This window comes from Camelus ferus, chromosome 4 (assembly GCF_009834535.1).
Source record: "Camelus ferus isolate YT-003-E chromosome 4, BCGSAC_Cfer_1.0, whole genome shotgun sequence".
NCBI classification, from domain to species: Eukaryota; Metazoa; Chordata; class Mammalia; order Artiodactyla; family Camelidae; genus Camelus; species Camelus ferus.
The window spans coordinates 65707987-65735171 of NC_045699.1; the positions used below are offsets into that span (position 1 = coordinate 65707987).

General features: G+C 58.6%; 1 protein-coding gene across 5 annotated transcripts; it reads right to left on the reverse strand.

Moving 5' to 3' along the window:
- NR5A1 (nuclear receptor subfamily 5 group A member 1) lies at window positions 1-25521 on the reverse strand. Of its 5 annotated transcripts, none has more exons than XM_006187729.3 (7): window positions 25347-25521; window positions 21316-21432; window positions 21071-21212; window positions 18494-19119; window positions 11216-11335; window positions 9208-9355; window positions 1-1757 (listed from the first exon to the last, which is right to left on the reverse strand). In XM_006187729.3, exons 2-7 carry the CDS (start codon window positions 21415-21417, stop codon window positions 1510-1512), a joined length of 1386 nt encoding a protein of 461 aa, XP_006187791.1. In that variant the 5' UTR covers window positions 21418-21432; window positions 25347-25521; the 3' UTR covers window positions 1-1509. The 5 variants fall into 5 exon arrangements, with proteins under 5 accessions (XP_006187791.1, XP_032334290.1, XP_032334287.1 ...); XM_032478399.1 differs by lacking the exon at window positions 25347-25521 and adding an exon at window positions 23591-23993; XM_032478396.1 differs by lacking the exon at window positions 25347-25521 and adding an exon at window positions 23035-23053.
- Between the last annotated feature and the right edge of the window lie 1664 nt (window positions 25522-27185).

A 27185-nucleotide genomic window follows, 5' to 3' on the forward strand; every position in this document is an offset into this window, starting at 1 on the left:
TAGCTGGAAACTAATTGCAAAATTTATTCCAGGGCTGCGGGGGCTGGGGGGTTCTTAAGGGCACTTTTTATTTTGGGGCTGGGGGTCTCCAGCCTGGCCAGGGGGGCACATTTCAGAGGGGAGGGGGAGGGACTGAGACAGGGTGGTAGAAGGCAGGGGGCAGGGATGCTCAGTCACCTCCACCTGGGCAGGCTCAGCGGAAGCTGCAACGGCAACGTGAAAGCAGGACAGGCAGTGGATGCCCAGCCCGGGGACAGAGGACAGCCGAGGCTTCTCCCTTGTGCCTGGCTCTGGAGAGCGTCTTTCAGGACATAGGACGGGAGGTGAAGCCCAGCTTCGAGAGTTTGCAGCAACGGACCCAATGGGATGGGGCCAGTGAGGCTGAGCTCATCGGCAGTGTCCCCATTGTGGAGACCCAGACACCCTCCCCAAGGTCACTTGCATTCCCACCCACAGAGACACCGAACCCCCCCCACAGGCCACCCGGCTATTCATCTAGTGGGGTGGGGGGATCGCAACAGCTCTTCTCTGGATTGGAGCAGGGGCTCAGAAATAATCACCCAGCACCACCGTGGGGTACTTGGTGTGAGGGTGTTTGGGGAGAAACCACGGGCTATTCGTACTTCATGCTAATCCCCAAATCCCAGCCTCAGTCCTCAAATCTGTCCCCTGTCTCCCCCCTACACACACCTTTCAAAGAGTATCTAAATTAAGAAACAAACAAACAAACAAACAAAAAAACCTGTTGACTACAGCCTTGCAGATAAATACCAGCCTGGACGGGCCAACTGTGAGTGGGGCTAGCATGTTGATGGTGCCAAACGTCTCCTCTGGTGGGAGAGGGTTAGAAAGTTGATTGTAGCAAAATTCTTTTCAGATAACGTGTCAAAGTTCTCCCCTGCAGAAGTCAGTTGGGGTAGAAGGTTTAGGGAGGAAGTCTTTTGTCCTAACCTGTCTCCTAGTGTCCTCTAGGGCCCAAGCGTCCCTGTCTAATTTTGCAAACTGTTACCCCTCGTTTACAAAACAGAAGGCTTCCCTTCTGGTCTCTGTGAGGGGGTTATGGAGACCCTCCCCTGTCCCCCAGTACTGATGTCCACTCAACCTTTCTCAGCCTCTATTTCCAGGAAAGGGGGAAGGGATGGCCTGTGATTCAAGGGACATTGAGGCCCACCAGGGAAACTGAACCTCCTCCCTGGGCCTGTGGTCCAGACCCCAGGACAGACAGCTGGGAGCAGGGGGAGGAAGAGAGGGGTTAGCAGCGCCTCCTTGGGGCACTCAGAATGGCAGGCAAGGGCCAGGGGTTAGTGGGGGCCACCCCACCTCAGCCAGGCCCTGCCCACCTTCACCCACCTTCCCAAACACAGGGCTTCGGAAAGCTCAGGGGCAGAGGCTTATGTGGTGGGGTTCCTGGGTCAGCATAATAAAATAAACCATCTGGAGGGCCGTGGGGATGCTGCGGCCCCTCCCCTGGCCCCAGCCTGGGCCCCCACGCCCCTCCCCGGCCCAAGCTCAAGTCTGCTTGGCCTGCAGCATCTCGATGAGCAGGTTGTTTCGGGGCATCTCGTTGCCCAGGTGCTTGTGGTACAGGTATTCCTTGGCCTGCATGCTCAGCGCCCGCACTTCCACCAGGCACAGCAGCAGCTGCTGGAACTTGTCCCCGCAGTGCGGGTAGTGGCACAGGGTGTAATCGAGCAGGGCGGCGTTGGCCTTCTCCTGAGCGTCCTTCACCAGGCTGTGGTTATTCAGGAACTTCACATCTGCAAAGGGAGGAGCTCGGTCACCAGCCCCATCACAGCATCAACACTGTCACTGGCGTCACCAACACCAGCATCCCTGTGGTCACCAGAGACACAGGCCCTGCCACCAGCAGCAACGGACCACCACCTCCCCATCACCACCGCAGTGCCGTCACTGTTATTGGCGAACGCTGCCACCGCCATCAGTCACCAGTACCAACATCCCTGTCTTCACAGACATGACCACTGCTGCCATCAACAACCAAACCATAATCATTTGTGTCACCACCGTTATCACCGTCACCACCATCACCGTCACTAATGCTAACACCCCAGTGGTGCTGACAAACACGGCCACCATCAACCACCCCACCACAATCACCCATCACCTTCACTGCTGCCATTGTCATCATCCCCACCATTATCACCAAGACCACCACCAGCCTCTCCAAGGGTATCCCTGGGCAGTCTTAATTTAACCTCTTAATTTCCTCACCTGCAAAGCGGGGTGAGAATAGCACCTACTTCACAAGACTGTTGTGAGGGCTCAGGATGTGGGTATGTGGAAAGTGCTCAGAAGAACAGTGTCTGGCACAGAACAAGGCTCTATGGGTCAGTGTTATGAGTATTACTCCTACTCACCATGTCCACGAACAGCACCATCCCCAGCCCCACAGTCAAAACCACCCTGTCACCCTCATCCCCCAGCTGCACGGCACATGGACTGGTGGCCTCATTCTAGAGAATGACAGGCACTCCTTTGGCCCACCCCCTGACCAAACAAGAGGCTCCAGTACTCCAGGGGAATTCTCTCATGGGGCCGTGGGGGGCCACGGATGTTCACTGCAACCGTACTTATGGTGATGGAGAGGTGGCTTGGATGGCCATGTGGTGGCTGCGCCCCAGGGAGTCCTGTGCAGTAGACACAAGTAATGGAGCAGACACGGCACAGAGCAAATGGATGGGCCTTTGAAAGCATGGGGTTGAGTGGGGAAAAACAAAAAACAAAAACAAAAACAGGAGATCCCAAAAATGAGATCTACGTGGTAAAGCCACCTACATAAATTAAAAATGCTTGCACAAAGCACGCACATTATGTAAGAACAGGGACAAACAAGAAGAGCCAAGCTAAACGTGAAGGAATGGTTGCGAATGGGGTGGAGGTGGCTCTGTGGGGACTGATAATCATTTGAACCAGGGACGGAGCAGTGTGATTAATACCTCTCCTACCCCGGAGGTCCAGTGAAGAGACCAAAAATAAAGTGTCTTTAACATGAAGTGGATGATGGTTCAAATCCCAGCCCCACCATCTAGAATCTGTGGCCTGTGCCCTGTCCTCTCCTGACCTGAAGGCCTTCTTCCTCTATGAAAGGGGCGGTTGCCCACCTTGCTGTGGAGGGAGCGTGGGTGCACAGGTGGCCCCCAGGGGTGCTCCTGGAGAGCCAGTTTCCTGTCACGGGAGTCCTCCTCACTGCTCCCAGACACTGTTCAGCTCCTGGGCAGTATCTCCAGCTGGTGCCCTGCCTAGGGCCTGAAGATCAGCAGGAATCTACAGAACCTGTCCCCATCCCCTGGTCCTGGCCACACCTTGTCTCGGATGTGGCACCCAGAGGCTCAAAAAATGGTCGTCCATCCACTTCCCCTCTGCTCCCATCACCCCCAGCCCTGCTGCCGAGCAGGAGTCCGAAGCCCCGCACACGCAGCCCTTGGCCCTTCTAATCCCTCTTAACACCCGCTGCGCCAGGAGGGCTGGATGCTCCTGGCAACCCTGATCCCCAGCCGCCCCCAGCATGCCCGCCGAGACGTATGTTGTCCAAAGTCGGATTTAGGGAAACCCGAGCTGGACCCAGGGCGTATGGCAGGATCTGGGCCCCTGATCCTCCACCCACCACATCCCCCTCATCTCCCTTCAGTAAGCGAGCCAGGGTCAGATTCTTCCCGGCCACCCCATGATCATCTTTAGCCCATATGGCACCTTTGTGCCAATTAGAAAGAAGTTCCCCCTTGTCCACAGAGAGACAGCTTGGTGGGGGGCACACAGGCTGGATTTCAGCCTTTACTCTTCCCCTGTCTAGGTGCCCTTGCTCAGTAAATAACCTGTCCAACTGTACACTCACACACACCAGCCCGGCTCCCTAGCCTGGCCCTCTCCAGACACACTCAAAGGTCATGGGAAGTCTCCCCACCTAACTAGCCTCCTGGGGGCACGAGGTACCTACTGGCCCCATCTCTTTCTCAGTCTCTTTCCATTCCAATCCTGCCCCATCTACCTTCAACCCCTCCTCCATCCACAGGGCAGGGCAATTCTCCTGACATTGTCTTCTGACAATTCACAGTGGGAGGCTGGGGGTCCAGAGAAGACCGGGGACCAGCTGAAGGCCACATAGCAGTAAAGCGGCCCAGAGGGAACAGTGAGGGTGGTGGGAGGACTGACTAAGATGCTGCAGTGGAGGCAGGAGTGGGAGGGGCCGGGGAGGACCAGACCCTTGGCTTTACCAGGATTTACTGTTCCCAGCAGCAGCATGCCAGGGACAACAGGGTGGAGTGCGGGGTTGGGGGTGCAGAACAAGGACAGCTTTCAGGGACACCCCACTCCTAGCAGCTCGCTGGGTCCTGCAGCTCTCGGCAGGCTGGAGACCCCGCTACCACCACAAGGTGGGCTACGAGGCTGGGGAGGGAAGCGCAAGTCACTGACTGAGCCCCAGCCGCTGCAGTACAAGACGCTAGAGCCATTTCCCCAGCACCCCCAGCACCTTGCGCCCAGCTCAGCAAATCCCTACAGACACCCAGGCCGGCAAGAAGGGGCGTCCCACAGGGACAGTGGAGCGGGCCTGGAGTACACAATAGATGCCAGAGCCTAGAGGCAAACCCAGACCTCTCTGGCTCTAATGCCCTGTGGGCAAGCAGGGGTAGGGGCCACCCTGGACATGGGTTCCTGCGGGATTGGACATGATAACTTTACGTTCTATCCAACCCAGAAGTCCTGTCCAAGGGCCCCCAAGTCTGGGGTCCTTGGTTTCCCCAGAGGGGCTACTCTGGATGCCGGGCTCGACCCTCTCCTCAGAGATCCCAGTTAAGTCACGCCCCTTCTCCCACCCTCCCTCTAGAGGGACTGTTGTGAAGATTCTGTGGAATGACAGAGGTGGCAGAGCCAACATCTCCTGGAACCCCATGCCCTTCCTCCGCACCCACCAAACCTGGAGACACTCCCTTAATGTGTCAGGGGCTCAAATGCCAGCTCCACCACCAGCTGGGTGACCTGGGGCATCTCCCTTCCCCAACCTGAGCCTCAGTTTCCTATTATTTGCAAAATGGTGGCAAATTAATCTCTGCCTCACAGGGCACCCAAGAACTGGACCTCATCTGCTGCCCAGCTCTGGGCCCTGGGCCGCAGGCCGGAGGTGGGTCTGCTCAGCCCCCAGACATCCCAGAGGTGGGGGGTGGGAGGGGGCTGGGAGATGGCACCCCCACCTCCAGAGCAGCCCGCTAGCTCTGCGGAGCTGGGGGCCCCTACGTTCTCAGAAAAGCCCCCTTTTCACGGTTTAATTGAATATTTGAATAATCCTTTCATTCCAGTGAGGCATAAAGAATGTTGTCCCAATAGCGGTGACTCAGGCAGGCGCCCCCGCGCACAATGGCCCCTCGAGTGGGGCTGCTATTCAGGCCGCCTTTTGTTGGCGTGAGCAGTGGGTAAATTGCAAACGCTTAAGGGAATGCTGCTGCCGCCGCCTCAATGCAAGTCAGGAAATCGAATGTTAGGTCAATCCATTAAGCTTCGATTAAGTCCTCTGCAGAACAATGCCAGCCGGGCCCATCTTCATAAACACTGTGATTGCCAGGAGAGAGGCACTAATTTTAATTAAACCTCCTTACCTGCCTTCGTGCCTGCCTGAGAAGGCTATTTAGACGCCAAATGGCACCCTTCTGTGGAGGCAGGAGAGAAGGAGGCGCTGAGTGGGCTGAAGGGCGGGGGACAGTCATCACACGGGTTCAGGCTGCCCAGCCTAGGGAGGCGCTGGCCCGGGGTGACACCCAGCATGCCAGCTGGAGGAGGATGGGCAAGTGGCGGCTCCTCTCAGGGCCCCAGTTCCCTTGGGGACCCAGCCAGGGTGGTCTGGGTGGGCTCATAGGAGTATCCCCCTCCCACCTTCCAGGCTCTGGGTGGGCAAGTCTTCCCCCTCGTCCTGCCCAGATCTGTCCACTTCGCCCCAGACCCAGGTCTAGCCTCGTGAAGGGCTCCAGGGTGCCACCGGCCATCCTTGTCCGTGCTGCAGTTGGAAGGACCTCTCTAAAATGCAAATTTGATCATGTCACTCCCTGCTGAAAATCCTTCCCTAGAGAAGGTTCAAAGTACTTGGCCTGGCATTCAAGGCCTCACAAAGCTCGGCCCCTGCCCACCTCTCCAGCCTCCTCTTCACCCTCTTCCTGCCCCACAGCTACACCCAAAATTTCAGGATTCCCCATTCCTTTGCACAAGCCAATCCTTCAGTCTGGAATGCACTTGCTGCTGCTTGCTCTGTCTCACCCAGAACACTCCTACTCCTACTACAAGGCCCAGCTCAGAGGCCCCTCCTCCAAGCAGGCTTCCCTGATATCCTAGGTGTCGCTGGTTTCTCCTCTGTGGCCCAGCCCTGGTCACACTGGCCTGCTCAGTCTCCTCTCCTCACCTGGAACCTGTCAGCCAGCGGCCTCTGCTTCTCACCTGGCCCTCCGCTCACTGCGTACCCATGAGCTCAAAGAGGCCCAGGTCCTGGGACCTTCTCCTCCCCTCACAGCCCCAACCTTACTATAGCTTCTGGCCTGCTGGGCAGAGCATTCCCCCACCATCTCAGCCAGACCCGTGTCACTGCCCCCCAAAGACAAGGCACTGTGCCAGTCACACAGTATGGGATAAAGATGGAGATGGACTGGTTCATTCGTTCACTTCATTCATTAATTTGTTCATTTCTTCATGAACTTAATGATGATTATGATAAAAACACCACTGAGGCATATTCCAAGGGGTGAGGCCATGCACTGCACGCTCTGGGGAATTTTCTTATTAAATCCTCCTAGCAAGCTTAAGATAGTTATGATGTTCATTTTACAGATGGGGAAATAGAGGCTCAGAGAGTGACTTACTCAAGGGCCATAATCAGAGAGTTCAGATTTAGAATCCAGGTGGTGTGTCCCTAGTCCCTTTTCCTAACCACTGCTCCATCCTACCTCTCGTGTGCACGCGTGTGCACACACACGCACACTCTCACTCCTCTGTCCCACCCCTCCAGCCCATTCCAGCCAAGAACTGTAGACACTCCCAATCTCCCAGGCCCCAACTGCCTCCTCTGGAAAACAGGATGAAGGCTCGCATGTAGGAGGAGCCGGGCACTCATGGTGCTGAGTACAGCCCCTCGCCTGGACCTGGGAGAAGAGGGCGGGGCTCAAACAAGGCTGTCCTCCCCGCACCCCACAGAAAGAGGAATCCTGGATTTATCACTGGTGAGGCCAGAGCTGTGTTGGGCCTGGCAGTCCCCAGCGCTCAGGCTTTGGTGGGAAGAGGGGCTGGGGCTGCAGGCACATGCTTCAGGCGCTGGGTTGTCTGGGGAGCCAAGACTCCCCGTGGTGTTTGTTCTGCAGGGAGCGCCCAAGGAGAGATGGAGCCCTGGCCAAGGAACCTGGTGCTGGAAGCCCCACCCTCCCCAGGACCCCCTCGTGGCCTCTTGATTGTGATCAGGTCAAGAACTGTCACCTCACAAACCACCCAAACTGCTGCAGAACCCACACTGCAATACGATGTTCCCCCCAGCACCACCCCTCCAAAGCCCACATGTCCCCAGATCTCTCCAGTCACTCCTCAATCATACACATTCTCCTCACAACACAAGCCTAGGGAAGTTCAGTCTGTACGTGCGTGAAACAAAGACACTAACACAAAGGCACAGACACACACATAACCCCTGGAGCCTCCACACCCCGTACCACACACATCTATGGCTCTGGCTGAGCCAGTTCCCGGAGCTGGTCAAAGATGAGATCAGGAGGAGGGTACCACTGGAGGCAGAGGAGGGAGGGGCTTCTGCAGCTGGAGCCAGCAGGGCCGAGGCCCCTGAGGCTCCTCTAAGGGCTTCAGGCTCCTAACTGGCTGCCCAAGATTCTGCCCCCACTCCCACCATGGTTGTTCCCTACCAACCCCTGCAGCCTTGCAGATAAGCCCTCCAGCAGACCCAGAGTCCTGAGACCCAGCCCAGGCACCCAGTTACACAGCCATGGCCTGAGCATAGGGCTTCCCCCAATTAACACTTCACTAATCACCACCTCCCAGCATGCTTCTGCCCTCTGCTTCTCCTGCTCCCCACACTCTTGAGCAGGACACGCTTGCCAGACTGTGGCTACAATGCCATCTGCCACAAAGACAACGTCTCAATCCAGCCCCCTCCCCAGGTGACAAGGCATCCATAGCCCTCAATTCCAACCTTCCATCCTATCTACATCTCTGCTAAAAGATTTATTCTCCACCCCGACCTAGCCAGAAAACTCCTACACATCCTGCAAGACCCTGCTCAGATGTCCCTCTTCCAGAAAGTCTTCCAGGATTCCCTGGGTTCCCTATCTCTCTATCTCAGCCCTGACGGTGTTGGCTGGAGGCCTCTCCCGGACCAGGAGCCACATGAGAGCAGGGAAAACCTCTACAATCGCAGCATCGCTGGGCACAGGAGATGGCTTGCTGGGTGAAGAAGGACAGAAGGAGGCCGGCCCAGCCGGTGGAGACAGAGACGTGAGCGGCCCAGGCTGGGCTGGGGTCAGGAGGGAGATGCCAGGCACGTGGGGGAGCGAGCAGGACGAGCTGGTGGGCGGGGCTTGCCCTCCCCCCCGCCCCACTTTGTTTTCCTCACTAGCACTTATCACAGTCTTCCAGGCTATACGTTTCACTCACCCATTCACTAATTTTACATTTTACTAATCATATGCTTATTGTCTCTCTCTCCAGAGAAGGTCAGCTCCATGAAGACAGATTTGGGGTCTTTTTTGAATGAGTGAATGAATGAATGCGCAAAGGGGTCTGGGCCCCAAAGATCTCACAGTCAGAATTTAGGCCCCGCTAGAGCAGAGAATTAGGACAAACAGGGACCTCAGGATGGGAGCCAGGGATCAGAGCTCCTGAAATCACACGGGTATTTTCTGGGGTGGCATGGGTACTTTTCTAGGGCTTTCAGCCAGGAATTTACCAGAGGGGTCCTTGTCCCATAAAGGGCAAGTCTTAGACATTATCCTGGCCTCTGTGCTTCAGAACAGAGAAACTCAGGCCCAGGGAGGAGGCAGGCCCTATTCTGAGAGCCAGGCCCCCTCACAACCTTATTTACTAAGGGAGGGGTCCTTGCCCCACCAAGGCCTCCCACTGCAGAGTCCCATCTGGGGGTCTCCTGGCCAGCCCAGACATCCACCCAGGCCCCTGCCACCCCGGGGCAGGCCAGGACTTGCTCAGCCCACTCACCGAGGCTGAAGAGGATGAGGAACTTGAGGCAGACGAACTCCTGGCGGTCCAGCTGCAGTGCGTGTAGCTGCAGCACCAGCTCCTGCGCCCGAAGCACCAGGCTGTGCAGCAGGGAGCCCGCCTGGGCCGCCACCGTGGTCAGCTCCACCTGGGAGGGCAGAGGACCGGGGTCAAGGGCGGCGGGCCAGGCTGGAGGCTCTGCTCGGGGACATGACGGGAGGGCGTGGGTGGGAGGCCCCGCTAAGAGGCTAGGGGGTCAGACGGGCCCCGCCTTGGAGCTGAGGGGGCGGGGGCAGCATCTCCCCAGGCCGCTGGACCCCTCCAGGCTCCCAGCTCTCCTCCCATTCCCAGAGCTGAGGGCCCCCGCACAGCAGAGCCGACACCGGGCAGGTGGGTGCAGAGGCAGAGCTGAAGGGTCCTTCATGCACAAAGAGCCGCCGCCAGGCCCAGTGGTACAAGCGGCTTTTGTGTTTTGTGTGGCGTCTGCAGTGAGTACCATGTCGTGCTGGGGGTGGGGGCAGGGGCAGGGCAGCTCTGCCTGGATACACGTGGATGCGGCCACATGACTGCCCGGGGCCCACTGCACCCACACATAGACACCGGACCGGGGATGTGGCCACACCTCAGCTCACGTTCACACACACGCAGGGACACACTCACAGGGCCATCCCCCCACTTCAGGACAGGAACACACACACGCCCTTGTGTGGGCACATTGTAGGGGAACGCAGCAGACACACAGCCCTGTATGTGTTCCCACCTACAAGGTAATGGGCAGAGCTCGACACCTACCTATTTAGGTGTGTGGAGATATTTGCACAATAAAATACAGGCACACACTCGCACAGGACAGTCCCATGGCCTTGGAGACATCCATCCACATGTTGACATGGGCCAACACAAACTCACTCACACCTCAGACTCCTTTTTAAGACCACCTTCCCCTGGCCCCGGATGGCCTGAGACACCCAGGTGAGAACAGAGGATGAGGACAAAGGGCCTGGGTTGGAGGTAGGATGGGGAGCCTGACCTCAGTGTCCAATCCTGCCAACACCTGTCAAACCCACTCCTCCTGTATCCACGCCCCACCCAGGAGCGATGCTCCCTCCACCAGGCTAGACCCTGGGCATCCACCTCCCTTTCCTTCTCCCTTCCCTCCATTTCCCCTACACCCCCCTCACCTCCCCCTTGACTGTCCCCTCCCAGATCCCCAGCATTCTGAGCGCTGCCTCCACTTCCCCCTCACCACCTGTCTTGCCTCCTCCATGTGCTTCCTCGCCTACAACCTGGCTGTGTCCTTCCCCACTTAAAACTCTTCTGTGGCTCTCTGTTCAGTCTCCAGAGCCCACCGCCCCCCAACCTATTGCTCTTAATTCTTTGCTCTGAGCACCCAAATTCTGACTCTGAGCTCTTTAGGGCCTAAAACCATTTGCCCGTCCAACCATCCATTCATTCATTCATTCATTCATTCACTCATTCAGGATTTAGACCTGCAAGGTCTTGCCCACACCAGCCCCCAGCCACCCCTCCAGCCTTACCTCTCACCCCATCCCACCCTCCACGGAGCACCTGTCCCCTCAACCACATCCCAGCACACCAGTAGCCCCCAGTGACTCTACAGTTCTAACCTGCCTCTCTGAGCCTTTCCCGTGCTATCCCCTCTGCCTGTGTGGAGAGGGGACTGCCCCTCCACCATCTTTTACCACCTCCCCAGCCCTTATTTATTCTTTCACTATTCAGCGCCACCATCACCTCCTCCAAGAGCCTCCCTAACTACCACCCCCACTGCTGCCAACATCCCTGAGCTGCTTCCCCAGAGCAGGGCTCTCAGGGGCTGGTTCTTCTCAAGGCCAAAGCTAGGTCAAAGGGAGGCTGGGCCAGTGGGTATCCCATGAACTTGGGGGAATGGCTGATATTCAGGGCTCCCAGGGAGAAGCCTAGGACCACTTCTGGACCCAGAATTCTGGAAGTGCAAGGTGGGGGTCGGGGCACAGTAAGGCCTGGTCACCTCCTGCCCGGTGACCAGCAGAATGCTGCCCTCCTTGCCATGCTGGATCTGGCGGTAGATGTGGTCGAACACCAGCAGCTCGCTCCAGCAGCTCTGCAGCAGGGTCATCTGGTCGGCCACCTGCAGGGGAGAGGCACGCAGGGGGCTGGCGTCCGGCCAGGGTCCAGCCAGGGCCCAGCCAGGGCCCTGCCGGGGACCTGCCCTTCGCCCCTCCTCCTCCCAACTCGGAGTTCAGAGGCTCAGCTGGGTATGTGACCCGGGCAAGCTGCTCAACCTCTGTGTCCAGTCGCCCATCTGTCCTCTTCATCAGAGTGTGGCGGGGTCTAGCAAAGTAACAGGAAGGTCCAGTGGAGGTGCTCGGGACTCGGACAGCCTGGCTTCAGGCCCCGGCCCTTTCCAGGCCTCAGTTTTCTCATCGGGACCATGGGCAATGAATTAGAAGGTGATCTGGCACATACAAGCTCTCAGTAAATGTTGGTGGATAACGTGCACGGAAGTGCTTTGTGAAGGATTCCTTCAAATGCGAGAGATTAGTATTAACTTTTCCTTGTGCCCATTTGGCATGTGGTCACGTCTCTCATAGCCTCAATCTCTCAAAAAGGACCCGTGTAGAGAAAAGGGAGGGCTGCCCCAGGGCCTTGCATCGAGCTTTCGGTCTCATGGGAAGAGAGCAGGGCCCGCCGGGCCTGCGGTTCGGCCCAGGGAAGGAGCAGGCAGGCTGGCAGCGGTCTGAGGAAGAGCAGGGCACACAGGGGGGAGAGTCTGAATCCTCAGGCTGCAGTCAGGGGCACTCGGCACAATGGCAGGGACTGTCCTCCAGTCTGGGGTTCACCACATTCTAGCACAGCAAGAGTAGACACTCATGACAATGACAAGTGGGATCCAGGACCATGGGATGCTGGAGCCAGAGGGTCCCCAGGGATTCCCCTGGCCTAAACCCCTGTTTTTAGATGAAGAATCTGCTACCTGGAGAGGGCAAGGGACTCTCCTAGGAACACAGAGAGGTAGAGCCGCCAGGGCTGGCATCCTCAGTCCACAACTCTCCAGTGACAAGTACTGAACCCTTCTGAGTGTTCAGAACTGCGCTGCATTCTGTGGGTCATCCTACAAGGACACCGTGCAGACTTCAGTCCTTCTCAGCCTCCACGACTCATCTGCCAGCCACCATCTACCCAACGGGCACTTCCCAGGGAGCCTTACTGGCCACACCCCGTGGCGAATGCAAATCATGACAGCTAAAGTCACGCTGCAGCTCCACAAGCCTTTGTGGTTGGTACTGCTGTTATTCCCAGTGCATGGGAAGAGGGTACTGAGCTCAGAGAGGTCAAGCAACTTGCCCAAGGTCACACAGCTCTGACTGGCTCATCTGTGCTCTTAACCACTAGGTGTGGAGGAAGACCAACCCTTGCCACCCCGGAGTTTATGGCAAGCTCGCTATCCCCACCACTGAAGCCCTCCCCACTGCCTCCTCTTCCCTCAGTACTTTCGCATCCTCTGGACATGGCACCTGCAACATCTGACGGCACCAGTCCACGCTTCTGTCTTCTCTGACACCTTGGGGTCTGGGAAGGCAAGGCTGGTGTCCAGCCCATCTCTGGGTCCCCAGAGAAGAGGTTGGTGAGCGCTTGATGAACAAATTATGTTCTCCCCAAGACATTCGTGGAGGAACCAGCCCTACCCTGGAGGCCAGAGGAGTCCAGGAAGCCCCCTTCTCTCTTCTGGTAGGTAGAAGCCCCCTCCTGCCCTCTGCCCCTGACTCCTCTCCTGGGGGCGGCCCTGGGGTCCATCCTCAGGCAGACAGAGGGAGAGAGAAAGTGGACAAAAAGCAAAGCGAGCAGCTGGACACAGTCAGGCTCCCTCAGACCTCGTCTGCCCAGCCCTTCTCCAGCCCACATCGCTGAGAACAAGAGGAAGGGTCTGTCTCTGTCCTGCTCTGAGTCACTGCCTCCCACCCTCCCTTCCTCACTTCATCTCCAAGTCAAGAACCCACACCTCTCCTACCTTCTCCCAGCAGAAGATTCTTCCTAGAGCCCCATTACTGTCAGAACAGGAAACCCAGCCAGGGGGACAGGCTCAGCCACAGATGGTCTGGACTGGAGGGGCCAGGAGAGACTGGGAACCGGGCAGGGTGCATCACAAAGACCCCTCTCCTTATCCCTCCTCAGGGAGTGGCCTGTCCCCAGAGAGCCACTGGCAGGAGGCCTCCCCACCACACCACCATCCCTTCCAAGGAGGGAGGCAAGGCTCAGCGAACACATAGACCAGGCCCCGTTCCCAGCACACCCAGGACTCCACACCCCTGCTCATTACAGATGAGGGGGCAGAGGCTCCCCTCAGGTAACGGCAGGGAGCTGGGCTCTGGGCACTCCTGAAGCCCAGGCAGGAGGTGCCTGCTCAGGGAGTCACGCTGGCCCAACGTGGGCGACCCAGATGGAGGCAGAGGAGGAGGGAGGACATGCGGGGCTGCGCTTGGCCCCCCACTCACTGGGGCCCTCAGGAGCAGACACCCTTGTGCCTGAATTAAAGGAACGGGGGTGGGGAGGTGGAAGCACAGAGATAAGGGGGAGAATTGGAAGATAAGCTGGCTGAGCTTTGGGCAGAAAGCAGAGGGGGTCACAATGACCCAGTAGCCAAGCCCTGGGAGCAGACTCTGTACCCAGACCTCGGATCCCGGGAGTGGGGGCAGCCCTGCCTGCGGGGCTGACAGGGGCGGCGGGGCAGGGAGGTGCACTATGGTGGCCGAGCCTTGGTGCCCTGGGCCCTCAGATTCCCACTGAGCCACACACCCTCCTCTGCCCTGATTTCCTATTCTGAGAAAAAAAAAAAGGCGGGAAGGGGGGAGCCTCCCTCTCTTGATTAGAGAAAACTTGTGAGGACAGTGGTGTCAGTCAGGAAGGGCTCCGTGGACATACAGGCGGCTATTCCGGGGATATTGCCCTGGCCCAGGGTCCCCTACCCGCCAGCCAGGCAATTTGTTTTCTCTCTAGATGGACGAATGCATAGATAAAGACACCAAACTCCAAACACTCCCCACACAGATGAACACGCACGCGCACACACACACACACACACACTCCCCACACAGATGAACACGCACGCGCACACACACACACACGCACACACACACACACACACACACACACGCACTCCCCACACAGATGAACACGCACGCGCACACACACACACACACACACACACTCCCCACACAGATGAACGCGCACACGCACACACGCACGCACACACACTCCCCACACAGATGAACACGCACACGCACACACGCACGCACACACACTCCCCACACAGATGAACGCGCACACACACACACACACACACGCACTCCCCTTTTTATTTAAAAGAAAACCAGAAGACCCTGGCCGCCAGCCCCTCTCCATGAGAAAGCAGGTGGCTAAGAGGCTCACTTAACCAAAGAGGGCTGGTTTTCACCTTCAGTGGGTTTCTCTCTAAGCAAAAGGTTCTTCCTGTACCCTTAGGTTGCCCGCCCTGCCACCTTGGGAACAAGGACATTTGCAGTCCGGGCCCTGGGGTCCCTCATCAGCCCGGCCTGTCTGCTCTGCCCACCAGCCGCCCACCCCTCCTGCCACAAATCTTCCCGGAGCCTTGACACTTTGCAGCCTGCCTCGGAGATCGGGTATTTATGGGTGCTGAGATGACCTCCCTCCCAGCAGGCCCCCTCCGGAGCCCCCTGGGGTCTGATCAGTCTGGCGGCCGAAGGCCAGCGGGCTCCGTAATTCTCCAGTGGCTGACACGCCACGGGCTGGCCACGGCGCTCTCCCGGCCAAGTGGTCGGCAGGCTGTCACCTGCCAGCCCAGGACTGACAGAGTGACTGCCCCTTAAATGAAACCATATATAAATCTAAACAATTAAATCTGTTGCCCATTAGAGGCCTCGGAGCTGGACGACGAGGGTGAACGGATGTCAAGATGGGTCATTAGGCACCCCTGGCCCTCGTCTCCAGCTCCCTGAATCCTGTCTTCATCCTCCCAGCCTGTCCTTCACAGGACTGTCCAGAGAAGCTGGCTGCCTGAGCCTACCCTCTGCGCCCACTGAGCGGCAGTTACCGGTGAGTGTCTGCTACTTTGCATGTACTAAGCGGGTTTGGAAGCCCAGGGTGAGGTGGGCCCCATCTCCTCCCAGAGCTCTAGCACTCTCCGGGGAGCCTGGACACAATGTATCTTTTCCCCCTCTTCCTGGCCAGGCCTGTCTACCACCTGCAAGGATAGATTAATGGTACAGCAACAGAGAGGCACAGTCAGGGAGGGAGCTGCTGCCCCCACTTGCTGAACACTTCCTGGAGCTGCACCAGTGCTAAGTGCTTTACCTGTCCCAGCTCCCCATAGCCTTCCATCAGCCCTGGGGCTTCTATTTCAACTCTCCCTTTTTACAGATGGGGAAAACTGAGGCCCAGAGGAGTAAAGTCACCTGCCCAAAGCCACACACCTGGTAAGTGGCAGAGCTGGGACTTGAACATAGGCCTCTTGGATTCTGGCCTCTGTTATTAACTTCTGGGCCATGTCAGAGCTAACACACTGACCGTGTGCAGTGGAAAAACAGACAGTGGAACATCCAAGCTAGGAAAGAAGATGGAGGAGGAGAACCCCAGGAGGACATCTGGAGCCCCAATATCCAGGCTGCCAGCACCCCTGACAGCCCAGCAAAGACCCCAGGCCTCCCCTGGGGCAGTAGGACGTTATCAGTATCATAGAAGGCTGAGTGGGCCTCTGGGGAGAGCTCAGGCTCTGTGGTGGGAGCCCGTCCTTCCTCGGGATACAGGGCCCCCGCCAGCCCTGGCAGGCTGTCTGTCACCCACTGCCAAAGGACCTCCTCCTGGTCCAAGCTCTGCTCCGGACCCTGCCAACCTCCCCAGCCCTGCCTCATGGGACCACCTGGGGCTCCCTGACACATGACACCTTTACACCCCTGTGGGCCTCAGTCTACACTGTTCCTACTTTCCAGAACGATGCCCTTAAACTTCTCCGACTGCTTTCTGGAGAGGTGCAGATCCAAGAAACCTTCCGCAACTTCCTTAGAAAGAGCCATTGGTGACACAACACTGTAAACTGACTATACTTCAAAAAAAAAAAAAGAGCCATTGGCTCTCCTGCTGGGCTCCCTTGGTCCCTTTCTGTTGCTCTCAGGCCCTGGGCACCCTGTGCTGGCATAAGCTATGTGCATGTCTGTCTCTTCCTCCAGACTGGCAGCCTCCTGGGTCCAATTCATGTCCCTATGCCCAGGCCAAGGGCTGCCCCACTCTCAGAGCTAGGGAGCCCCCTCTGCTGCCTGCTAGGATGTGTCCTGCCTGGAGGTGGGGGGATAAACATTCAGTCAAAAGGGAGAACAGCGTCACTCAGCTCCCTCCCACTTTTCTACCTCCCTATATCTGGTTTTGCAAACAGACACCTCCCAGAGCTCACTGGACTAGCTGGGAAAGAAATTCCACATGGCTGATGAGCGGCCCTCTAAGGGCTGGGCTGGTACTTATGTGCAAGGCTCCTTTACAGAGGGAAGTCACCATGGTTCATATTCCTAGGCTTGATTCAGAGACTCTGGGAAGGGGAAGCAGGAAGGTTTGGACCACAGAGAAGCCAGAAGCAGGAAAAAACACTCAGCAAAGCTGGGACAAAAGCCCTTCCCATCCTGCGTGAAAAACCCCGAGAGACCAGGAAGGCGGCCAGAGGAAGTGCCCTGCCCCTGGATGCAGGGCTCTGGGAGGCCAGGAAGGCTCTGTTCCTCCTCCCTCTGCACTGGGGGCTCATGGGATGCCTAGAGGGAAAGCTGGCAACCAACCCAAGGGTCTTGGGATCTTCATCCCCCTCCAGGGCCTCCAGCCATGAGTAGAAGGCAGACAGGATCATTCAAGGCCCTGCCTCTTGTCCTATCCATGAGGTCGGCCTACAGAGGGGGCAGGGGTGGAGCCCCAGCCCATGACAGACACGTGGCTCATCCCCAGGCCTCAGCCAGGACAGGCCCTCCACAGTAGAAGCAGGAGCCACCAATTCTTGATGGGGCCCCAGTCCCATGATGTCTCAAGCCCTTGTCTTATTCCCCCTGTACCTGGCCTGGAAGGGCAAGCAGTGCCCCCGGCCCATCCAGCCACATGCCCCCGGAGGAAGCCCAGGCCTGAGTGGCGTCAGCACTGACAATGCTGCTCAAGGCTGCAGTGGCCCCAGCAGGGAGGGCAACAGAACCTGCTGTTCACACCCAGCCCCAAGACAGCCAAGGGGCCGGCTCGGGAGAGGCAAACATCCATAGGCCTGGGCTAAAGGCCTATCATGTCTTTGTCCAGGTCCGGGAGGATGGGGTAGGCCAGGCTTGGGGGTGCCTCTGAGGTTGGCAGAACACCCTGCTCATAGGGAGACAGGTCACTAGAGGGGCAGCTCCCCAGTCTTGGGCGCCTCAAACCGCTAGGCGGGATGACTAGGAAGTCCTTCAGCGTCTGGCCGTAGTTTCTCCTGCTGCTCTCCCGCTCACTTTAGCTGCAGGTACCTCAACCCAGAGGGATGGAAGGCCTTGGAGTCGAGGAAGCTGCCTGGTCTAGAAGCTGAGAGGCAGGCCCTGCAGTCCCCTACCTTCCCTCCCACCTAGCTCTCCCTGCACGTCAGACACACACACTCACACTTGGGACCAACCATCACACATGAGAGATGCAGGGACAGTAAGATCTTTCACCTTAGCTGGGAAGGAGAGGGTTCGCAAGCATTCCAAACTCTGAGATACTAAGACCCCTTCTGCGACATCTGAGGCTAGCAGGGCACGGGGGCCTCTCCAAATGGGAGGACAGGATGAGCGGGACTCTACATGACGGTGGGCTGGGCAGCCAGAGACAGTCTCCCAAGGACTCAGCTCATCTTTTGGGAGAGCCCAGGGTCTCAGAGAAGGAGAGATAAATGTCTATGAAGACCCAGACTGGGAGAGAAAGAGACAGAGACTGAAAGGACTAGAGAATAAGAAGGAGAGAGTGAGCACACCAGAGAGAGAGAGACAACAGGGACAGGCAGAGATAAAAGAAGCAGAGGCTGTGAGAGATAGATACTCAAGAAATAGAGAAGGAGAAAGAGGGAGGATTGGGTGAGGAGGTGGGAGAGGGACAAGGAAGGCCACGATGAGCCAGAAACACTCCTCAGTGTCCCCAGTGTGGTCTTCCTGCCTGGGGCCAGGGGGCAAGACAGCCCCATCCAAGGAGGGGCCCAGAGGGAGGCTTAGACAGCTGAGAGGACAACCCAGATCCAGCGGCCAGCTAGGTGGGAGGAGGAACTCACCTCCAGCTCCTTGAAGACCATGCACCTGCGTGCCCAGTCCACGATGGAGATGAAGGTCTGGTCAGCCATCCTGCACAGGAGGCTGAAAGGCGCAGGCTGGTCTGGGCGACCCTTGGCCGGTTCCTGCAGGCAGCCCACGATGCGTGCCCGTACCTGGTCCTCATCTGGCTCCAGCTGCAGCAGCTGCAGGATGAGCTCGGGCACGCCGGGCCCTCCAGAGAAGGGCTCTGGGTAGCCATAGGGTGGCCCAGGCTGTGGGGGGCTGGCGTAGGGCTCCGGGTACTCAGACTTGATGGCACGGCCAGGGAAGGCGGGATAGAGGTAGCCAGCCAGTGGCCCGTGGGCGCTGGGCACAGCCATAGGCAGCCCTGGGGCCCCAAAGTCGCCCAGTGGCCCAGCAGGTGGACCAGAGGCCAGGCTCTTGGGCTCAGGTGCATGCAGGCCAGGAGGCAGCATGTAGTCCGGTGGGGGAGGGGGCGGTGGAGGCACCCCCACTGGGGGGCCTGTCTCCAGCTTGAAGCCATTGGCTCGAATCTGTGCCTTCTTCTGCTGCTTCAGAGCCCGGTCCCGCTTGTACATGGGCCCAAACTTGTTCCGGCCGCCCCGCATGCGGTCAGCGCGCACAGCTGTGGGCAGAGGCAGAGGCGCAGGCTCACCCCCTCCAGGCCACCCGCCAAACCGCCCCACTCACAACTCCTCCCCAAACAGATCTGACTGGGTCACTGCCCAGCTAAGTACCTCTCGGGGCTCCCCCAGTGTCAGCAGACGAAGTCAGCCCCCTTAACCTGGCCAGGTTTTTGCTATTCCTTCTGCCTCAAACCCTTTCCTTCTCTCGTGCCTACTAAACACCCAGAGTGTTCTGGATTCACCCAGCAGCATTCACTGACCCTGCCCCAGATGTCCTGCTCTCACCCACTCTTGTCCTGCTGAGGGCTATCAGGGCCTGGACCCAGGCTGAGAGCTCCTGGGGGCTGAGCAATGGGCTCAGGTGCCCAGCACAGGGCCTGGCAGGGAGATGGTGACAGGAAGCGGGCCCTGGTCAGCCTTGTTCACAGGTGGCTCCCAGTGTCCAGCTGCTTCTTGACTGACTGCCTGACTCTGTTGAACCCCTGTTACAAAATAACTCAGGCTTTCCCGGCTGCCTTCAAACTTGAAACTGAGTTTAGGGCTGGCCGGGGCTCTTAGCTGAAGGAAGGGACCTCCCTTGCTGACCAGATGTCCCACTGCCTGGCCAAGAATGTGTCACCAGCTGGACCCAACAGGTGTGTCTCTGCAGCTGTAGTGTGGCCCCAGCCCTTGCTCAGACAGGACCCCATCCTGGGCTCCAGGAGAAAGAGAGAGGAGGAGGGAGAGGGCAGTGCTCAACAAGGGATGCATCTCGGGGCTCCCCCAGGCAGCCAATCTTCCTGCCACGGGGGTGGACAGCCCTGCTCCCTCCCCCAGAATCCGAGGATTCTGCTGCTCATAATAACCAGCCCTCTTGGGTCCCTCCACACCTGGAGCTGGGGACATGGGCTCTGGGGACAGGACAGGATATCCCCCTTCCACCAGGAGTCCTTCCTTGAGGTGACAGGACTTGCGGCTGCAGCTCTCAGAGGCACCGGGGCTCTCTACATCATTTAACCACTTTAACCAACAGCTGCCTGCTCGGCGTGCAGCCCGGCTGGGGCCAGCGAGGTGGAAGCCTATGACTGTTCACCCCTCAAAGAGCTTGAGCCTTTCCTGCTGAAATGTTTTCCTCCCCCTCTGGACTGAGAGCTGGTGAGGGGAGCATAAGGATGGGCTTGGGTCCTCTGGGGGGCCATTGTTCCCCATTCCCCAGCCCTCTGGGACCTGGCTAAGAACCCGCTGAGTGAATGAACTGAGTGAATCTTGTAGATGGATGGACAGACCAACAGATGGGTGGGCTGGGTGAGTAAGGGCTGCACAGTGATGCTGGACGGGTAATAACATACATAATGAGAACAATAATAGTTAACCTGCTGAGCATTTTCTACGGGCCAGGCACCATGCTAGGAGCTTTTTCATGCAATCCTCTCACTAACTCAAGGAGGAAGGGGTTACTATTAGGCTCATTTTTCAGATGGGGAACCTGCAGCTCAGAGAGGTTAAGGAACTTGCCCAATGTCACCTAACCTGTAAGTGGTGGCACTGGGATTTGTCTAGTAAAGATATTAAAAGCCTTGGCTCTGGCTGGCATGCAGTGCCAGTGGGGCTGTTACAGAACACCTGCCAGAGGGAGGAGTTCTGTGGGGCTCTGGCCTATGCTGCCCTGTCCCCAAGGGCTGGGGAGAGGGTCATCTCCCTGGGGTTCACTTTTAGATACTTCTCAACCCAACCCAGGTTGATCGTGCATGCACCCCTTCACCCAGACCGACATCAGTTCTCTCCCCTCCCCCACAGAGATGGGGCCCTAATGTTACATGAGGGGCCAATCGCCTGGCCCCAGAAACTTTAAGAAGGCCAGCGGTGCCCTCCCCTCACTCCTCCTCCCACTCCCACCTCCTGCCCCCTCTCGCCACCAGAGATCAAGCCACCAGAGGTCAAGGGACGGCAGCCCGGGCGGGGCGTGCACACCTTCCAGGCGCATCCCCACCGTCAGGCACTTCTGGAAGCGGCAGAAGGGACAGCGCTTGCGCTGCGTCTTGTCGATCTTGCAGCTCTGGCTCTCGGTGCACGTGTAGTGCTTGTTGTTCTGCACCGTGCGCTTGAAGAAGCCCTGGGGGAGAAGGGAGTCAGTCCTAAACCTCCCAGCAGGGCTTTGCGGCTTTCCTGTCCTCCTGCAGCTCCCAGTCCTCCACGCCCATCCCCTGCCCGCTCACCTTGCAGCTCTCGCATGTGAGCAGCCCGTAGTGGTAACCCGACACCTTGTCCCCACACACGGGGCACAGCTCGTCCAGGTCCTCATCGTACGAATAGTCCATACCCGCGGCGTCCGCCTGCGAAGGGAGGAGAGGGTCACCGTGGGCAGGATGGCGACTGGCCGCGAGGCGGACCTGGGTCCAGCGGGTCTTGCACCACCGCGGCCGCGAGCCCCACAGCGCCCTCCTTTTGGGCCCGGCCCTTGGCCCCCATCCCAGTGCCGTGGTCAAGGCGGCCTGTTGCGGGCCACCCACTAGAACGCTCTGAGCCGCCTGGAGCACATGGGCCCCGGGGAGCTCCATGCCGGGCCCTTGCTGACCCTGTCAGGGCCCTCCCGCCCCGCGCACTCCCCGACCCTCCCAGAGGCTCCTCCTGAGCTGCCCCCCTCCCCCGCACCCGATCTGGGACTCGTGGATTCGATGCGCTTTGATCCGCATTCGTTCGTTTGAGAACAAAACCCCGATTCTGAGAAAACGAGATGGGCTCCGCCACCCGGAGAGACGCCAATGAAGCCGGGCCGAGTGGGGCCCAAGTGTTCTGGGGATCGGACAGGGAGGAGGGAGACAGAGGCAGGGACTGAGAGAGGTGGAGAGATGGGCAGAAAGGAGAGCGAGAGACACCGACCAACGCTGCTTAACGGAGAGAGTACCCCGGGGTGACAGAACGAAAACCCGAGAGTGACAGAGACACACTGATGCAGAGTCAGAGAAGACCAGGGACAGACAAGAAAGATGGAGAGATAGAGAGCTAGAGGTAGAGACAGAGACAGAGAGGGTGGGAGAGAGAGAGGGCGAGAGAGAACGAATGAGAAAGACAGATCAGAGAGACTGAGAGACACAGAGGCCCCACGAGAATACCCGGGAGAGAGCTGCAGAGCAGAGACACAGTGGTCGATGAGAGACAGACGGAGACACCGTGAGACGAGAAAAACCTGGGAGAGACCCAGGCAGAGAGAGAGAGAGTGACAGAGACACTGAGAGAAAACCTGGAGAGACGGAGGCGCCCGGTAAGGGGGTCGGGGACGGGAAGACGCACGGAAAGCGGCAAGACCCGGGCGCCAAGCTCAGAGGCGCGGCCCCGCAGAGCCGGACCCCGACAGGCGCTCGAGCCGGGAGAGGCGGACAACGACGGCGCCGGGGCGGAGAGCCCGAAAGCGCGGACCGCCGGGCCCCGGGGCCGGGAGAGACAAAGCCAACGGCAGCGACGGCAACGGGAGGCCGTGCCACCGAGACCAAGACGTCGGGCGGAGAGCCGGCGACGAGGGCGCAGCGAGGACGGCGGGCGCCGGGCGTGGAGCCGCGAGCCGGGCGCAGACCCCGCGGGCCCCGAGAGGCCGAGTCCGAGGCGGGGGAGCAGCCTCGGGCGGAGAGTCGAAGTCGCCGGGAGGGAAGCACGAAGGGGCGCGACGGCGGCCGCGGCCCGCCCGGAGCCCACCTGGCCGCTCCCGCGAGCAGCAGCGCCCCGCGTCCCGCCCGCGCGGAGCCCCGCACCTCCCGGCCGCGCCGCCGCCGGCGATGAGCTGCACCCGGGCTCAGCGCCGCCCGCCCGCTATGACGGCCGCTCGGGCCGGGGGCGGGGAGGCGGGGGCGCGGGGCTGGCGGCGCGGGGCCTGGGCGCTCCCGCACCCCGCCTCCCCGCCCCCCCGCCCCCGCCGCCTCCAGGGCCGCGCCGAGGCGCACCTGGGACCAGGGTCCCTCCGCCGCCAGTGCGTGCTGCGGCAACTCGCCGCGCCGGGGCCAGGGGCCGGCCCCTCTATACCGGCGCTTGCAGTATCTGAGGGCGGAGGCCCGGCCCGCGCCCTCCGCTACCACTGAGCCCGGCTTGCGCCTTCACCCTCGCCTTCTCGGTCCCTCATCCCCATCCCGGACCCCAGAGCCCTGGCGTCCCAGAATCTGGGCAGGTGCTGGGCGCCTGGGAGCCTCGGGCCACCCGCCTGCGGTGGAAGGGGACGAGTCCCTGTTTGTAAATCCAGCTTAGTCGTGGCTAGGACCACGCCGAGGGTGCTGGTCGTTTTGCAGCGTGGAAGTAGGTGGGTTGCACATGGGGGCCCGTGGCCAAGACACGGGTTTAAGGCTAGGAACTGGGTTCTGGCCCAGCCCAGGCACATTTCCTCATTAGAGATTTAAGCAAATCTCCTCCCCCTCAGTTTTCTCATCTGTAAAGTGGGAATGATGACTGGACTTCCTTAAGGGTGGTCGTACGGATGAACCGAAGTGGTGTTGGCAAAGCACATGCCTGAAACTGCGGAATCGATCCACGGCGTCCAGTTGGGAGACCTGGGACAAACGCTTGAGCTTCAATTTGCTTGGCTGGAAACGTGAGGCGTAATCCCACTCTAGGAGTTTTCCAAGGTCTGATGAGGACCTGAAGCCACCGAGGGCGCAGGAGCTGGGAGAACGGAGCCCAGGTGCAGAAGAAACCCCTCTCCCTCCCGTTCTGCGCTCTTACCCGGGCTGGGAACGGGAAGAGAGTGCCCTGCGGCCCCGGGGGGGGGGGGGGGGGTGGTGCAAAGGGATTCCCAGGCCGAGCAATTGCCCTGGGCTGGAGGGAATCTACAAGATCACTCTCAATTTTCAAATGAAAAAATTGAGACCCGAGAAAGGAAGGCGCCTGCTCGCATCCTGCCTCCGCCCCCTCGGGCACCTAGAGTCGGAGACAGTATTGAGGAAAGCGAAGTCAAAAAGCCGAGATCTTCAAGCCGGGAAATACTACAGCTATGCATTGGCAGCGACGCAGCCGACCAAAAGACCCAAATCTGAAGGCTTGGACCCTTGGCTGAGGCCGGCTTCGTCTGGGCACCTGCCCCGAGGCCTCTGGCTTTAGTTGAAGCTGGAGCCTTGGTCCGGCGAGCCCGGGCCCAGAGACCCCGCTCGGACAACCTCTCATCTCGCTCACGCTGCGGAATGAAGGGCAGATTCTGCGGCCGACTTGCGGTGCAAGCTAGGGCAGTTCACTTCGCTTCTCTGAGCCTCAGTTTCTCCGCATATAAAATGGAAAAGATCGGCCCTACAGAAGGGGTTCTGCGGTTTCCGTGAGATTCCATGGACGAATCTTGGTGAGGAGGAAGGAGAGAGAGTTAGTTGCAGGCTCCCCACCCCAAGCCCCTGAGAAACAAGAGTGTCTGCAGGAGCTGGGGGGCGGGGGCTACTGCCTCTGAACAGCTCCCCATCAGGGAGGGGCCCTCAGAAAGTGGAAAACAGGAGGGGCACTACCTCTGCAGCACAGTGAAAAGGACTGAGGCGGAGGGCCGGGCTGGGGAGGTCCCTAGTCAGTTTCCCTAGGGTGGAGCCCACTGGGGCCTCCTGGACATTGTTGAAGAAGACCCAGGCAGTGTAAGAGCAAGTCTGGGCTGGGGGTCCAGGGGGGTGGGGGCTGGGCTCTGAGCCAGTTCTCCCCTTCTTCCTCCACCTAGAACCCCCTCCCTCAGAGGTTCCACTGTCATAGGTTGGGAGACCTTCATTGTACCCACCCCTCACAGCCCCAGGTTCCAGCTCAACATGTGGGAAATCACACCCCTCACCTATCTACCCAGGGAAGCAAACAGCCCTGGCCTAGCCACAGAACCCAGACTGACAGAAGGATACTGGAGACAGACGCACGAATCCACACAGACTCAGAGACATCCACAGAGACAGCAGGCAGGGAGGCCCAGAGCCCCAAAGACAGACCCAGGGACTCAGGACACACTCACAGACTATGAGACTTGGGCCAAGACAGCCCTGTGAGCACTGAGCCACTCGTAGACAGCAGGACACCCACAGACCCCTGTATGGCCTGTCCCCATAGGCCTAGCTCCTCCCATCAGCCACCCAGGGGAAAAGAAAGGGTAGCATGGTGGAAGGGCAGGTCTGGGGAGATCCCTGGCCCCTTCCTTGCCCAGAGTAGCGGGCACCAGTCACTCAGCAGAGCAGGCAGTGGCCGGCCCAGGCCGGAGGGAGGCACTGAGGAGGGAGGCTGGCCATTAGAGGCCTGGGCCCAGGCCCTCACTTACGGAGCGGAAGGCGAGCTCTCACGCTGGATGAGGGTGGACAGTGGGCACCGGGGGTCCGAGGGGAAGCTCCAGAGGCCCAGGTGGGGCAGTGGCGACTGTGGGCACACGGAAACTCCTTCACGCCACGGCGGGCGGCGGGCGGACAGTAGGCTGGCCCTGTCCGTCCGTCCTCCTCCTCCCCGCCCGGGGGGGGGGGCCACCAGAGGCCCAATTGGTCTCTGCCCCCACGTGACTCTGCAGGCCTCTCTCCTTCTTTGTTGGTGTTTCTCTTCATTTAGGTCTATTTTTTTTTCTTCTCCTAAAAGAAAAAAAAAATACCCCTATCTATCTCGGGGCCGTGGGTGGGGGCGGAGGCCAAGGCACTCTGGAGGCCTTGGCCAGCTGGCTGTTCCAGGCCTCTGTGGGAGCCCAGAGGCAGGGACCCCACGTAGGCGGGTAGGCAGCCCCGCTTGTTAGCGACTGGGTGGGAGTGGGGCCTGATTTATGGGCAGCTCCCCCACCGGCCTACAGCCCAGCCTCTCTCCCCTTGAATGGCTACCTCCCTGGGGCCTGGCCCTGCGGGGTCCATCCTGGCCCAGACATGGGAGTGGAGTCAGGTAGGGCTGGTGTGGAGGCAGGGTATGGATGACTTGACCAAGTGGCCCTGCTGCTTTGGCCTGGTCTTTTCTACTCTTCCAGAAGGTGAAGAAAGGAAGAGGGGGACGGAAGGCAAGCAGGTGAGCTGACGGAACACCTCCTTGTGTGTGCATTCTACGCTGGCTTCTCTGAGTGTTACCACCCACCGCGGGCTGCTGTTGCTTGTCGATAGCTAGGAAAGCTGAGGCTGGGCTGAGAATGCTGCCAGGGCCATTTGGCCCAGGGTGGGCCAAGTGGGTAGCTAGACCAGGATAGACAGGGCAGGGCAGAGGGAAGGGGGTTTTGTCTAGAAGGCCAGGCCTCCCCGCACAGCTGGGAGTGACCCTGTCCAATCTCCAGGCCCACACAGGTCCTGGTCCTGGAGGGCACAAATCACTCTGCTCTGCACCGCTCCCATGCATGACTCTTTTTTTTTTTAATGCTTTTGTTTGTTTTATCTTATTATTATTATTTTATTTGGGGGGGGGTAATTCGGTTTATTTATTTATTTATTTTTAATGGAGGTACCAGGGCTTGAACCCAGTACCTCGTGCATGCTAAGCACACACTCTACCAGTGAGCTATGCCCTCCCCCCATGACTCACTCTTTTGTGCACTCCTTCTTTCATCTCACACTCACTGAGGGCACACTAGGTGCCCAGCACTGGTCCAGGCACTGGAGAAAAGGGAAGAACAGGAAAGAAGTCTCTGTCCTCGGAGGATTGGCTTCCCAGCCTTTCATCCTAGGGCGTGGGGAGGGGCACAGGGGGACCATGGGCAATCACTGTGGCGAACCCACACACAACCCTCTCCTCATTTGAGGAAATAAGTAAATCACACAGAACACTTCACTTGTCTGGCTTGGGATGGGAGGGATTTTTCTGGAGAACTAAAGACAACTGTATTTAAAACCCAGTGTGTCTTCCTCAGTGTGCCACTTAAAACATTTTTTCCCAGTTTTATTGAGAAATAATAAACATACATCTCTGTATAAGTTCAAGGCATACAGCACGATGATTTGATTTACATATAATGTGAATGATTGACACAATAGGTTAAGACTGTTTTTTTGTGTGTGAAAATACAGAAAAAATTTTACTGACAATCATAACTGACTCAATATACTCTACTTCTAATTCTACCTCTGACATAATTTGCAGCTTATTCTCCAAAGTGCATGGTCTCATAATTATGTCTTTTTTACCCCTAGGATTTCTTACAAGA

What these genes read in the sequence shown, in the direction of transcription:
- NR5A1 (XM_032478395.1), bottom strand. Translation starts at nt 21,657, where the DNA reads ATGGAGCTCCCCGGGGCCCATGTGCTCCAGGCGGCTCAGAGCGTTCTA. An exon ending in TGGTCTTCAAGGAGCTGGAG is followed by an intron (nt 11,336 to 18,493) that starts GTGAGTTCCTCC and finishes TCTCCCCTGCAG; the next exon opens with GTGGCCGACCAGATGACCCT. An exon ending in CCTCATCCTCTTCAGCCTCG is followed by an intron (nt 1,758 to 9,207) that starts GTGAGTGGGCTG and finishes CTCCCTTTGCAG; the next exon opens with ATGTGAAGTTCCTGAATAAC.